Source organism: Phodopus roborovskii, unplaced genomic scaffold, assembly GCF_943737965.1.
Source record: "Phodopus roborovskii unplaced genomic scaffold, PHOROB, whole genome shotgun sequence".
NCBI classification, from domain to species: domain Eukaryota; kingdom Metazoa; phylum Chordata; class Mammalia; order Rodentia; family Cricetidae; genus Phodopus; species Phodopus roborovskii.
The window spans coordinates 16,242,062-16,258,340 of NW_026126517.1; the positions used below are offsets into that span (position 1 = coordinate 16,242,062).

Here is a 16,279-nt window from a genome sequence, read left to right on the forward strand (position 1 = left end):
ATTTCTATCCTTCAAAATGATGCTTGCTAAGCACACTTATATTTATCATGTCTTATGGCTTTCTTTTATTAGGGTATTACAGTATATCTTTAGATAGTTGTTGAATTATGTAAGATTCTCAATCTTTATAAAAATTCCTTTAAGCATTTATTTTTGTTTATGTATATGAGTGTTTTGCCTGCATTCATAACTGTACCCCTGGAAGTCATAAAAGGGCTTCAGATCCCCTGGGTCTAGAGTTACAGATTGTGAGCTGCCATGTAGATGCTGGGCATTGAACCTGGGTCCGCTCTAAGAACAGCCAGTGATCTTATGCATTTAGCCATTTCTCCAGTCCCTGAATATTTCTTCTTGAAAGTTTTTTCAACTTGTTCTCTTTCTGGGTGCTACTCAAAGAATCCACTGCCTTTCACTTTTGGTGGTGGCAGCACTCACTTTATTGTCCTCTTCTTTTACACACCTTTTACTTTATTTCAGCATCTTCTGTGATAGCTGTCTGAAAAAGGAAGCAACAACAACAAGATTTATGGAGATGCCTCCATGGTTAAAGGGCCCACTTTTGCAAGCACGTGAACTAGAGATTGAAAGCCTAGTATCCACATAAAAGCCAAGCATGGCAGAATGTGTATCTGTAACCCTAGCATGGGGAGTGGTCAGAGAAATTGGTGCTGAGGACTTGTCAACATAACCAACTGGTGAGCTTCAGCCTCAGTGAGAGTTCCTACTTCAAAAAGTATGGTGGACAGTGACTGACAAAAGTGTCTGGACATCAACTTCTGTCCTCTACATGTGCCCATGCGGTTAAGCACACCCACAGATAAATACACCCACACACACCCACACACATACACACACACACACACACACACACACACACACACACACAGAGAGAGAGAGAGAGAGAGAGAGAGAGACTCACACCCCACTCACAAGGGGGAGCAGTGGAAGAAGAATTCCAAAGATGATCTCAGGTCTCCACATTCAAACACACACTTGTACATCCATGTGTAGACTTACACATATACACACAAGTACACATACCACATATGTACATAGAAAATAATAAACAAAAAAATGAAAAAGAACAAAACTGGAAAAATCCCTTCTTTTTCCTTATTTCTTATGTAGTTTTTTCCCCTGAATAGTTCATTTTATAGCAGCATGAGGAGATTCTCTGAAGACTTAGGTTTTGTGCTTATATATTGTGAGGAGTCCTTCTAGAATAGCACCCCCCTTTGGTGTCAGCATCTTTTCTGTGTTCTCACAATGCTTAGCGCTGGTAAGCTCGGAAGCAGAGTAGAGCCATTGCTTGTTCCCGTTTTGGTATTCATCCTCACCATAAATTGGGTGCTACAGTTTGTGCACCAAGTCCCAGCTGTCCTAGTTGACATATCACATCTCCTTACCCATGCCAGATTAACACTTGACAGGTAGGTGCTAATATCTTTGGACACAAACATGGGGCATATACTTTTAGGACCTGACTTACTAAATAGGGATTAATGTAGTGAGGTAGTCCTTCTGTAGCACTGACCACGCTCATTGGGGGGTGGAGCGATGGGCGGAGGTGACCTGAGGAAGGAGGTCGGAGGGGGCCAGGAAGGCGCTCTCTTTCTGGCGTGACTCGGACAGGAGAGGATCGGGTTGAATTTCCTGGTGTTCATCTGTCTAGGTTGTAAGTTATTTCTCCCTGAATAAACATCTATTCGGCCTATTTGTTTATCCTGATCCTTAGTTACCGCAATAGATTAATGTTCTCATTCTTGTGAGAATGTCCATCTCTTTCAATATAGAAAAGGACATGATTGGACTCACTGTCCCATCACTGCAAACCATAATTATATTTTCTCCGTTTACTTGAGACCTCCAACCTGGTGGCTAATGTAGAAATGTCAGTTACAGCCTTCCATACCTTCAATGTTAAAATGTATGGTATTAGATAAGATTAAACATTGGAAGGATGTTTTATAAAATTCTGAATCTTGATATTCACTTCTCATTCTAAGTAATATCCCACAAATAACAGGAGAGGAAAACCTCACATTTGTAACTACTGTTTCCCAGAGTCCTGCCTGAATTTCTGCTCTCACAAGATAAATTTTCCGAGCACAAAGCCTCCAACCCTTGAACCCTATCACTTGGGAGGCAGAGGCAGCTGTAGTTCAAGGCCAGTCTGTGGTTCTACAGAGTGAGTTCCAAGACAGTCAACATTCATAAACTCTGTCTTGAAAAATAAAAACAAACAAACAACAACAGCAACAGCAAAAACCCAATGCCTCCAAAATCATAGCATTTTTTTTCTGACTTAGAGGGTTCAATACTGCTATATCAGAATATATCTTTATATTTATTCTTTCAGACATGAATATTATTGTATACCATTCTGAAGACATTTGATAATATTAAAGTTTTGTCATGTCAGCTGTTTAGTGATTTTAAAAAATGACAGTAGTTGTAATGAGTAAAAATATGTTGCTACCTTTCAGATTTTCCCATAGAATTTTAGCATACTTTGATGACTATTACCTGAGGCTATATTATTTGGATGTTTAGAAAAATGGAGGTCTTTAAAACTCTGTACAACGTTCTTAGTTGGAATTCTTCTACAAAGATCCTTTTCAGTCACCTGCCATGTGCATCACTGTGAAAGCATGCATTCTAATTTTGTCTATAGATCACTATTCTTTATTAACTGCACTTACTTTAATAGCTTGAAATGACTTGGCTGAAGGAGCTTTTGTATGAATTTTGGGAATTTCTGGGAAATCATGTATCTTAGATCTATCTTGTTCAAAATTTCCCGTGTTTAGAGATGGCTTGAAACTAGGGCATGAGTGTGAGGTAGTATGTACCATACTTAATGTGAATCTGCAATCTAGTATTAGTGGAAAAATACATTTAAAAAGAAACATTTAGATATTTGTTTCTCTGAGCATATAGGGTCTATGTGAATGTGTAGTCTTCTGGCTCTCAAATATGATGACCCATGTGTGTCACTTGTGGTCTCCTTTTTACCTTATACATGACAACTTCTTCAGCTTTCTATTAGAGTCTTGTGGAACCACCCAAAAGAAAGGAATGGACCAAGGATCAGAGGGAAAAAGCCATACAGTTTTCTTGTAAATGGAATTTGGCTTGGTTTTCTTCAAGATATAACTCCATTTGCTTTCTTCCTTCTTTTCCATTTGCAGCAACAGCTCCCTTTAAAAGAAAACTTTGTAGATTACCATTATTTGAACATGAAAATAGATGTGTGGACAGGAAGTTCCAAGCTAAGTCCTCATGGTTTTCAACCCCTAATATTAGTTTTTGAGGCTTTACTGTGTCCTGTAAATTTTATGTATGGATTTCTATTTTATCTTTGTGCAATTGTATGAGACAATTTTTCCTGTTTTATAGAAGAGACAGGCAGAACTTAACAAAGGGACCTGCCTAGATTGCACAGATAATAAATGGCATAATGAAGAATTGCATTTGCATTGTGTCACTCTAGAGCCCACATTCTTCACACTAGCTGCCTTCCAGAAAGCTCAATCTGGGTGTGTAAGAAATAGAACATGCAGTGCATATATATTCACCTGTACAAAGTCCAAGTTTCTGTTGTTTTGGACTGAGTAAGACCCTGAATTTACTCTTACCTGGAAATGATTTGCTGAAAAACCTATGTCAAAAGAAAGATACCAAAGATTACCCCCTCTTTTAGGAGACACAAGGTTAATAGAGTCAGAAAAAACATTATAATATATATGAAGACTGATGGACTATTGTTTTACAGATGCCACACTTACATATTCACAAGTTGTTTATTTAAGGTTATATTCTCAATTTCAGCCAGGTGAGTGAATATGTTCAGGGAAGTTGGTGCCTGGAGACACAGAAGGTGTTAAATGAAAGTTGAACAAATCCCCAGTGATACCTTAAAATACTGGAATTATGCAGTGTTTTATTCTTAATTTAATTTTTAAAAAGCATTTTTGTTGCAAATTTTGCAAAAGCAATGCTCATATGGTGGAAATGTGTGAGATAGGAAGCACATAGGGAGAAGCAAAAATCTTTGAAAAAGAAAGAACTCCATGATCTTATCACTTAAATATTACCATCCGTAGCATTTTGGTGCATGTTCTTTCAGAATATTCATCCCAATCCACTTTCTCTCTCTCTCTCTCTCTCTCTCTCTCTCTCTCTCTCTCTCTCTCTCTCTCCCTCCTTCTCTCTTTCCTCCTCTCTCTGTAAAGTAGAATAAGATGAACCTGTTTGTAAAAATTTACATATGCATATATAAAACATCACATTAAGTATCATTTTATAATTTTATTTTCCTTCTATAAACATTAAACAGCTTTCAGTACAATTGATTATGCATTAAATTATGGTTTTAGTAAGTACATAATTGCTTTGTGCTTAAAGCTGTAATGGCAGTGGGGTGCCAAAACTCTCTAACTGTTACAGAGAAAAACAGTATTGTTTCTTCCTTGTTAAAGGGCTTTTAAATAACCACATGTTCCTCTGATGTTTTAAATTCCCTTTATAAGTCCTAAGATGAGCTTTGCCTTTGATTTATTAGTAGGTATCCTCCACTTGCATCTCTCAAGATCCCAGGACACATCTGGGTAGATTAACTTTCTTCAGTAATGCACAGTAGCCATTTAACTAATACTACAATTAATTATGGAGTTATATCCCTTAGATATTAAGGAATCTCCATTTTGATCCTCCTTTTGATTTTATTTTGCCTTGTATGCCACTGATTATAATCAAATAGACCTCTCGCGTCCTGTTCTGGTCTCACTTAGGCTTCTCTTTAGGTCCTCTAGATAGAGAGGAGCCCTGTGTTCTACCAGATATATAAGGAAGCATCATTTTCTCTGGGCCTAATTTCTCCCATTTCACCCTAGGAGAGAAAACAGATGGATAGAACTGATGAGGAGCTGGGAGAATGAATCTGTCTCAGTGTGGTCCACCCACTTCCTCTGGGTCACAGCTCCCTACTTCCTATTTAGGACAGGTTCTCAGGATCTTGACCTGCTTGACCATGTACAAACCCATGTTCTCTGGACAGAAGAAAAAGTGTTCTCCAGGTTAGTTTGGACTTGGACTTAGATGAAAGTTGGAGTTTTATCCATGGTGTGATATGAAATGAGAGAATTATGGGGTCATATAAGAGGTACACATCCAAGCTATGACTTCTAATCCATTTTATCCTCCACAAAGCTTTTTTTCCTGTTTGACTTTTAGATAATTTCTTAATTGATTATGTACTTATCGAGGGAGGAGAGGATGGTGAATTTGCACCATTAACACACTCTAACATGACCAAATTCTTCTTGCATGTATAACATCACTCAGTTGTTAACATTATTTGCCATTTTCTATATTTGAAGCACTGGGCTTTTCCAATTTATAACCCTCTTCACTTCCCTTTATGGTTTCTTGTGCCAAGAATACCCTCCTGGTTTTCCAGCTTCAAATCTCTTTGCTATTCAAAACCAATAGTAATGGATTTCTCAAACTATATGATAAAGCAGAATGTGCATTTCCATAGTAACAACATGATAATTAGGGACTGTTTCTGAACAGAATTAGCACAAACAACATGCTATTAACTCAAAGATACATTTTATACATTTTGTATAAAAGCCTGGGATTTTTTTAAAGTAAAACTATTTTCTACATTGTAAGAAATATAATACTTAATTATTTGAGAATCTCATACATGCATTTAGTACATTTTGGTCATAATCACCCCGTTCCTCATCTAAACTCCTCTTAAGTTCATCCCTTATTTTGTTATCTCCTCCCAATTTTTGTCTTCTTGGTCTAAAAAGAAAAAAAAAAAAAAAAAACCAACCCTATATGCTGCCCATATACATGAATGTGAGGTGAGATTATCAACTTCAGCATAGTTAATCTACCAGGGGCTACACCCTTAGAGAAACTGATACACCTCCTTCAGAGGCCATCAACTGTCAAAAGCCATCAACAGTTAGGGGTGGAGTCTGATGAAGCCACTCCCTCTGCATGCTAGAATGCTGATTGGCTTGAGCTTGTACAGATCTCATGCAGCTGCTGTTGAGTTCATGACTGCAGTAGTCCTGTCATGTCCAGAAGACTACTTCATCCAGGTTCTCCCAGATCTCTGGCTTTAACAATCTTTCTGCTCCTCTTCAGAGATGGTTTCTGAGCCTTTGGGGGGTGGGTTTAACATAGATGTCCCATTTGTGTTTGACTATTCCACACTTATCCTGCATGTTGAACAGTTGTAATTTCTGCTTTAACCACTGTCTGGTGCACAAAAACTTCTCTCATGATATCTCAGAGCTGCACTAATGATCCATGGATCTATTTAGAGCGCAGTTTGATGCTATATTCATTTAGCAAAATCATAGTTGTAAGTTAATGCCTGAGGCCTCTAAACCCTCCAGTGATGGGTTCTTGGTCAGATTTCCCAGATTTAATAAGAAAATTTTGTTGAAAAATCACTGTCAGAAGCTGTTCTAGGTACTGATTTTAAAAACGTTATGTTGAATTCCTTGCTGTGTATTGATTTTCAAAAAGATACATTAAAAACTATCATAGTTATTGTGCTCAAAGCCTATAAACTGACTCTATAATACAAACCAAACTGCACAGTACCATAACCCCAAATTATTTATGCATACTCATTATTTAGTTATTAATAATATTTACTACTAACCATTGGCTAGTAATTGCTTAGATATTAAACAACCATCTTAAATTTTATTTTGTTTTTATGTATCTGACATTTCATTTAAAAAGCTGGCCAGACATATGCCCACATGATCCACATTCACGCAACAAGAACATCTGTTCAACTATGTTCATAGCAGCATTATTTGTAATAGCCAGATCCTGGAAGCAACCTAGATGCCCTTCAACTGAAGTATGGCTAAAGAAGATGTGGCACATTTACCCACTGGAATACTATTAAGCAGAAAAAAAAAAAAAACAAAAAAACAATGGAATCTTGAAATTCTCAAGGAAATGGATGAAACTTGAAGAAACCATCCTGAATGAGATAACCCAGTCACAAAAAGAGGAACATGGTATGTACTTGCTTATATATGGATTTAAGACATAGAGCAAAGGATCACCAGCCTATAATTCACATCGCCAGATACTAGGATACAAGGAGGAACTTTAGAGTTTCATACAAGGTCCCTTACAGAAGGGGAGATCTCCTGAGCATATTGGGAGTGGGGGGGCAGTGAGTGGAGAGGGAGCGAGGAGAAAGAGAAGGGGAGGAGAGGAAAGCATGTGGGACTAGGAAGATTGAGTCAGGGGAGGAATAGATGAGAGAAGAGAGACAGAGAGAGATACCATAAAAGAGGGATTCATTATAGGTTTGAAAAGAACACTGACTAGAGAAATGTTCAGAGACCTGACCCCAACTAACAATCTGAGCAGCAGTGGAAAGACTACCTTAAATGCCCTTACAGGATAATGAGATTGGTGACTAAATTAGCTACCATCATAGAGCTCTCATCTAGTAGCTGACGGAAAGAGAAGCAGACACCCACAGCTAAACAATTAGCTGAACTGGAATCCAGATGCAGAGAGGGAATAGTGATAAGAAATGGGAATGAGGCCATGTTACAGAAACCCACAGCTGACCTGAACAAGGGGGAGCTAATGGACCCCCAGACTGATAACTGGGAATCCTGCATTGGACTGACTCAGACCCCCTGAACATGGGTCTCAGTTAGAAAGCCTGGGCAGTCTAAGGGACCTCTGACAATGGAACCAGAATGTATCCTTGGTGCACAAAAGGACTTTGGGAGCACATTCCTCATGGAGGGATACTCCCTTAACCTAGAGGCAGGAGGGAGGGCCTGTTCCCTTCTCCAAATGACTTAACAGATTTTGTTGATCCCTCTTGGAAGGCATCACCCTCCCTGTGGAGTGTGTGTGGAATGGGATGGGAGGGTGGTGGTGGGGCATGGGAGGGAGAGAGAGGGAACTGGGATCGATATGTAGAATAAGAAAAATAAACAAATAAAAAATAGTTGTATAGAACGACATGAACAACAACAAAAAGCTGGCCAGATATTTAATTTTATGCATGTGTCTTTATGCTCATTACAATTAGTAGTATAATTTTCTTCATTTTATTAATTCTTTGAGAGTTTCATAGAATATATTTTGATCAGTTTTGTTCCCTCCCCAAACTCTGTCCAGTTCTATTTGATTTCCTACCCACTCAACTTTGTATCTTGCTTTTTTTTTTTAATGCCACCCATTACCTCCAGCTCTTAATAAAGGTACTCTAGAAAGCAAAACCTTTGTTGTTATTTTCCCAGTGTTGAGAGAGAACATCCTTTTGGAGTGTCATGAAAGGGAGCAGATACCAGGAAAAACTTCAACAAAGAGACCAGAGGAATAACCAGGGCAGGTCTGGGTTACTTGACCCAGACAGATATTGCTCACTATCAAAAAAAAATGTCCTTTTGTTTTATATGCAAGCCAAGGACTTAACTTTAGCTTAAGAAAAAGGATGCTTATTGCTAAGAAATGGGGTAGGCCACAGGTTCTTAGAACAGGCTGTTGAGCCAGCTGTTGGAGTGAGGCATGATGGGAAAGCCAGGTGGAACTGTGGCCAAGTCACACTGAAGGAGTGTGTGGTTAAGCTGCATTGGTTGCTCCTGCTGGCTCTGCCAGCACCCTGCCTGTGTTTCTAATGGAGATATTTGTTCTTTCTTCATCTTTGCCAAAATGCAGTGTAAACAGTTTCTGTTTGTAGTTTGTAGTTGTCTGAGAGGAATTAGGAGTCTGGAACTAATAAAGACTCACACGAGGGCAGATTTTTCACACATGCAAGGAATTCAGAGGTTGGGTAGTCACAGAATATAATGAATTTCATTTCCACTTACTTTCAGTTTTGCAACTTGATTTCAGTTTCTTAGGGAGGTCATTTCAGACCTTCAAGACTTACTAGGGTTCCACTTACGTAGTTTCACACAGGAGCCAATAATCCCTCCCTGCACACTACTTGTATTTCTAATCAGTTATGTGTAGTTTTGTTTAGTTCTATCCTTTTCCTAGATTATATGTCTGAGCCATAGGAACTGTGTCTATTTTGATCACTGCCTCATTTTTAGAGCAGAGAATTGGGTCTAAATTGAGTTAAGTGTTCTGTGTATGTAATTGTCTCTCAGTGTACTTGGGGGGGGGCTAGAACAGATGTTCAGATTAGCCAATTTTAAATTTCTTATGTAAAACGACATACTATTTTAACACAATTACATTTATTTATATCATTGGCAGATAATACCTAATACATTTTGGTGTAATGAAAATTATTGTAGTGCTTGTTTAGGGAACAATAAACAGAAACAAGTTTGGGTGTATAGATGGAACTTATTTTTCTTTAAACACTTTTTTAAGGCACTATTTTTTGAGCCTGTGACATGGAAACAATGACAGCAGAAGCCTGGCTCAGCTGACTTATTATTTGTTGGGCCTTCTTATTCCTAGATCTGTTACACTGTATCTTTAGTCCATGGTCTCCATACTCTCTGCTGGCATTTACTTCCAGATAATGTCCTCCTACCTACTCTCTAATTGACTAATTTTATTTTCTATTTATTTTGTGTAGTATGTTGTTTAATGTATTGGTATGGGTCCCAACTTCAATGATTCTATTTTCCCATATAAATCAGGTCCCAGTTTCAGTGACCCTATTTTCAATTTCATGTCTAAAACTTCTACTTGATTTTTAAAGCATTTTGATGGCTCCTTCATTAAACCTTCAATTTGTTTTTGTTTAAACATATTTAGTTCATTTATTTAATATGCTGCCCTGACATGCTTAGTGATTCTATGAGTAGCAAACACTATAAGGCTTGCTTTTTTGTGTTTGTCATTTATGTGATTCTCATTTATGTTGTCTTATTTTGTGTTCATTTAATGATTCACACAGTGAGGTCATGAGCCTCAGATGTTTATCTGAGGACTTGCTTTGGCATTTGTATTTAAATTACATTCTCCATTCATAATTTTTTTTGTTATTATATGTGTAATATTGATTTTTTTCTAACCTCACACATACAGGTGATTATAGATTCTTTAGAAATAGTTTATTCAATTTTCTATGTATTTATTTTATTCTATTATTATTGTTTTGTTCTTCTCTCATACATTATGTCATGATCACACGTCCTCCCTGCTCTTCCCAGTCCCTGCCCCCACCTTTCCTCTTCCCCAAATCCATTCCTCCTTTCTTTCCTTTTTAAAAACAAAGCAGGCCTTCCAGGAATATCATCCAAACAAGTCATAACAGTTTACAACAATAAGACCAGGCACAAGCCCTCATGTTAAGGCTGGATAAGGCAGATAGTAGGAGGATAGGAGTCCTAAGTACAGGCAAAAGTATCAGAGGTACCCCCACTCACATTGTTGGTAGCTCCACAAGAACATCAAGTTACACAACCATACATATATGCAGAGGACCTGGCTCAGACCCATATAGGATTCATGAAACACAACTGAAAAATAAAACAAGACAAACAAAACAACAACAACAACAACCCCCCCAAACCCAAAACATGTAAATTTCCTATCTGTTTAAGACCAGGCTCAGTCAGACATGTTTGGCCCTTTTCCTTTGTGAGACTTTTCCTTTTTATTTAGACATTCATTTAGCTTCCTTTGGGGCTCAGCGTTTTGTGCCAGGATTTGTTTTTTTGTGTTTCACATAGAAAACTCATTAACTCCAAACTCACCGGCCACCAGGAATCCACAGGCTCCCTGTTCTAGTGGTTGTTCCTCTACTTTAGTACTTTCTACCTTTACTCTTGAAGAGTTTTTACTTAGTTTCTATAAGATCTTGCAGGAAAAACATTAGATAAATTATATTTCACTAAAAATTCCTAAGTGTTTTAAATCAAGAGGAATCCTTCTGAATAAAGCGTTTTAATCCTGCAAAAATATCTGATCGTAATAAATATTTATTGAGTGATGAGCAAAGTGACTCCTAAACTGACTAACAGTGAGAATTCTTTCCGTTTCATTGCCATACAGTTGCTAAGCTGCTGTCCAAAGTAGGTGAATACAGTAGATAAGAAAGTACATGCATTGTAAAGAAACTCCCATTTTCTTCATGAAAACAAACCTCAAAAACATCATTCAAATATAGAACCCAAAGGAGACTTTCTGTATAGTGAGCAAGATCTGACTGGACCAAGTAACTCAGACCTTATTAGTTACTCCTCCAGCCACTTTGTGGCATGTTCGCCCAGATATCTATCCATTTCACGCACATCCCAAAGGTGGGTGTCTGTTCTCTTTCAACACTAGAAAAACAGTCATAAAGATCTTGCCTTGCAGTGTGCTTGAACATATTATACAGAATGAAGTTGAAGGGTAATAGCAGAAAAATAAATGTAGTAAGGATATCCTTATATGATCTCTTGTTGGATGTCATGTAACATCAATTCTATCATGCTCTACTGGTTCAAGACACCCCAGACCATGTGTAGAGCCAAGATCTCATCACTACACTGGAAAAATGTGAGTCCTGTTACATCAAAAGCAAGTGGGTACAAGCTGTGTGTGTGTGTGTGTGTGTGTGTGTGTGTGTGTGTGTGTGTGTGGTGTGTTGGCATGGTTGTCTTTGGAAAATACAATCTGCCACATGCATATACATTCCATAGTTGTTATGAACACAGTATTATATTAGAAAACATCCTGCATAATGTTTGGAGCTCTGTAATTGCTCCAAATGCATTAATTATCTTTTCTATAGCTTTCCTCCCTTTATGTGAAAAAGAATACAAGAGGGTTTTATTTTAAGAGATAGATAATGGATGAGAAATAAAAACAGTGTTATTTTTATTGTATGTCCTACTATGAGTTGTCAGGCCAGCAAATACCCATTTTTCAAATGAGAGAATTATGGCATAAGATGTTTAGAAACTTTTTGCTTAAACTAATTTGGTAGGATGATTTTTTTTTGTTCTCTACTTATTCTTTAAACACTGAATTTAAGCCTAACATATATCTATAACTTGGTGAGTTTTTTTGCTAATTAGATGCAGCTAAGCAGTAGTCATATCAGAAATAGAACACAGCCAGCAGCCCATCCTTTATATCTCTTTCCAATCACTAGCCTCTGGCTTCCCAGTGAGAAGCAGCAGCTTGACTTCTAAGATCACTGATTAATTTTTTTTTTACAATTTGTATGCATATATGTTAGTTTTATTCCTGCTGTGACCAACTATTTGGCAGAAATGACTTAGTAGAGATAAGATGCATTTTTCTGGGCCAGTTATTTGGCAGGAAATCTCTGAGGTGGGATGTGTGAAGGAAGAAACCGCCCACCCACCTCATGGTAGAAGGAAGCATAGAGCAAGGAAGGGCCTAGTGTTCAGGAGTAATCTTCAAAGGCACAGCTCTAATGATCCACTTCCTCCCGCTACATTTCGTAAAGGTTCTACAACCTCCTCAAATACCACAACCACTTAGGAACCAAGACTCCAGTGCTTGAGCCCAGGAAGACATTTCATGTTTAAAGCACAATTCCATGGAGTTACAGGCATATGCCATTTTGTGCTTGTTTTCTTTAGTTCCATGATAGCTTGATATTACAAACTTTCATGGCCAAATGGAATCTTATTTTGTTAAAATCCCACCATTTATTGCCAATTCTAGAGTTGGTTGACATGCAGGTTGCTTTCAGTTTTTGGTGGACACATTTAATCCTATGAATATAATTTAGTATGAGTTGAAGTCAACCCTACCTACTTGCCAAGCATTCACCTAGCAGTAGGAAGTGCTCTTTTTGAAGTTAAACACTGTCAACGAATTTATTATCTTGTTCTTGGTTCCAATGTTCCAATGTAGTTTCTCTACACTTAGTTTTCTTTTCTAATCTATTTTAGGTAGGTAGCTTGGGTTTCTAGTCCTACTTAAAGCCCCTGGCTTCAGTAAATCAGAAGCAGGTTGAAGTTTAAGCCCTTCCTGTGTTTGAAGGCAAAGTGATAATAAATGTACAGGAAGGGTAAGTTTAATTAAGGAGAACTTTGACGGGTAAAGAAGGCTGCAGACAGAGGGTTGACAAAAAGTAGGCAAAAATCAGCCAATCTGTAAGGCCACGGGGGCAGAGGGCCTGGATTCTTGCTTATGTTCTCTTTAGTACTGCAAACATAATGTCTGTAATCCACATTGAGGTCTATTTAAGAGAGAAAAGACATGCTATTAATAATTACACAAAGGTAAGGGCCTACTCAGGAAAAGTGGGATTGTTTTAGGAAGCATTGGTGGAAACTTACAAATGTGGATGTTCATATTTGAGAGTGTGAAAGGCAGCTTTATTGTCTTAATAAGGCTGGGTAGTGGTGAACACACATTTAATCCGAACACCCAGGAGGTAGAGGCAGGTGGATCTCTGTGAGTTTGAGGCCAGCCTGGTCTACTGAGTGAGTTCCAGGACAGGCTCCACAGCTATCCCCTCAAAAAAAACAAAAAAACAAAAAAACAAAAACAAAAACAAACAAACAAAAAACCCTTAAGTACAGCCTATTCCATGGAGATTTGAATGCTCCCCTCATGTGTGCTGTGATATTTTATCTCCTAACATATGATTGAGGTTTGTTTGTGCCTTTTTGTGGCATATGTGGTGGTGTCTCACAGTTCTAAGAAACTCATTGACCTAAGAACATTTTATTGTGAATTGTTATGTTTGTTTTCCTCTCAAAGATCCCAGAAGAAAACAGAAATGGTAGAAAATAAGTTTGGTGTCCTTTTTCCTTAAGGTCAATTTTAGGCTCCAAGAATGAAAGAAAGGAAAATGAGCCCCTAAATCTAGCCAATAATATAATATCCCTGGAGTACAGGGGAAGTTTGGATAGAACTTCAGCTCCCCAAGATGATACATACATATCTAATCCAGCCTGTAAACAAAGGCAGTATTTTTATCCCCATAGAGACTGCACTTAGAAAACTTCCCAGGAGAATATGTTTAATCAGGTTCCCAAGATCACTAAGTTGTGCATCTTCCTGCAATTCACCAGCTTTTAGTTCTTAAAAAGGGTTATTTATTACCTTGAAGTTAATGGAGAGCAAATGGAACAATCTAGGGGAACTGTGGTCTATTCCTTGAATACTGCAGAGAACTTGGGTCAGATAAAGCTCTGTTTCTAAGCTTCATGAGAATAAGAAGAGTGAATATCCATTGCTGTCAGATACTGGACAATGGAAAAAGCTATCATATAAAGCCTTGCATTGAGAAGAACAAAGGAGAAGGAATTCTGTCTTTCCTGGTGGGTTTTGTTCTAAAAATATACACAAGGGTTCTTGAAAGCATTGACCACACTGCTGTCCCCAGAACTGACTCTGAGGTAAGTAAAGGGGTTTGAAGGTGGAAGACAGTATATAAAAAGACAGGAGGGAAAACCTTGGGCTTGGTTTTCTCTGTAGGCTGGAACTTTGTATGTGGTTGAGAGAGAGAGAGAGAGAGAGAGAGAGAGAGAGAGAGAGAGAGAGAGAGAGAGACATGCAAAACATAGTTTCTGCAGGTCAACATTTATCAAAGCCTAAGGCAGAGGACTGGATTGTATTCTCAGATCTTGAGTTATCATTTTGAGAGGTCATCGGCAGTCAATTGAAGTAAGTCATCAGCTTCCTCATCTATTTAGCAAGAATAGAATCCTTGATGCCCATGAAAAGAGAACAGCTTGAATTTTTAATCATCCCAGGGCAAATGAGCTACTTTCAGTCATACTGTTAATGACTTAAGATGAAGAGAAGTTTATATGAGGGAGGAGAGGGCAAAGAAAAGAGGGCATACATAGACATTGACTTATCTTTTAGGGCCTCCTTCCATTGTGGATGCTCATGCCTGTTGTTTTCTGTGTGTTCTATTCCAATCCCCCAGGTGACTAGTCAGAAGAGAATGACCCTGAGAAACAACTCTGTGACTGAGTTTATCCTTGTGGGATTTTCAGACCAACCACTTCTCCAGCTACTCCTCTTCCTCTTCTTTTTAGTCATCTATGTATTCACTGTGGTAGGCAATTTGGGCTTGATCACCTTAATTGGGCTGAATTCTAGCCTTCATACCCCAATGTACTTTTTCCTCGTCAACTTGTCCTTTATAGATTTCTGTTATTCCTGTGTGTTTACCCCTAAAATGTTGAATGATTTTGTCTCAGAAAATATCATCTCCTATGTGGGGTGTATGACTCAACTATTTTTCTTCTGTTTCTTTGTCAATTCTGAGTGCTATGTGTTGGTGTCAATGGCCTATGATCGTTATGTGGCTATCTGCAACCCTCTGCTGTACTCTGTTATGATGTCTCCTAAGGTCTGTACTCTGCTGATGCTTGGTTCATATGTGATAGGGTTTGCTGGTGCCATGGCCCACACTGGAAGCATGCTGAGACTTACTTTCTGTGACTCCAACATGATCCACCACTATCTCTGTGAAGTTCTCCCCCTCCTACAGCTTTCCTGCACCAGTACCTATGCCAATGAACTTGTGTTTTTTATTGTTGTTGGAGTGGTCATCACAGTATCCAGTATCAGCATCTTTATCTCTTATGCTTTGATTCTCTCCAACATTTTTAGGATTCCTTCTGCTGAAGGCAGATCAAAAGCCTTTGGCACATGTGGTTCCCATGTAGTTGCTGTTGCTCTGTTTTTTGGGTCAGGGGCCTTCACCTATTTAACAAATTCTTTGCCCGGGTCAATGGAAGAGGGAAGGTTTGCTTCAGTATTTTATACCAATGTGGTTCCCATGCTTAACCCACTGATCTATAGTTTGAGGAATAAAGATGTTAAACTTGCCCTACATAAAACCTTGAAGAGAGTGCTCTTCTGATGGGTCTGGTGCTATCAATGGCAATTAAATCCTAGTAAGCATATTCAAGTACTATTTTCCACAAACAAGGCTTTCCTTCTACTTTAAAAAATTGATGTCTTTTTTGAGGATTATACCATTTGGTGTCACTTTTCCATAACTTTGCATCTACTACATGCTATTTATTGGATACAATACCAAACCCAAGTGAGAATTAGCCTGATGTACTTCCTATTCTTTCCTTTGATTTGTCCAGGAAAAACATTTCTAGCTGGAAGAAATGGTACAGAATGGTAGGAGGTCCAGGAACAATTTTATCAAGCTTTAGAACATGTCCTACCAAAGATCCAAGGTAGAGTTAGTGTCGTAGGTAACAATCTTCTAACTCTTGAAGAGGTACTTGGCAAAGAAGGCTATAAATGTACCCTTTCTCTCTCTCTCTCTCTCTCTCACACACACACACAC

General features: G+C 38.3%; 2 protein-coding genes across 2 annotated transcripts in view; one reads left to right on the plus strand and one right to left on the minus strand.

Moving 5' to 3' along the window:
* The window catches only part of Spa17 (sperm autoantigenic protein 17), a 380,810-nt gene that overhangs the window by 267,908 nt on the left and 96,623 nt on the right, over positions 1-16,279 (minus strand). The gene's annotated exons all lie outside the window — the stretch shown is intronic.
* Positions 14,903-15,835, plus strand: LOC127231541 (olfactory receptor 8B4). The gene has a single exon (XM_051197125.1). It carries the CDS (start codon positions 14,909-14,911, stop codon positions 15,833-15,835), a length of 927 nt encoding a protein of 308 aa, XP_051053082.1. The 5' UTR covers positions 14,903-14,908.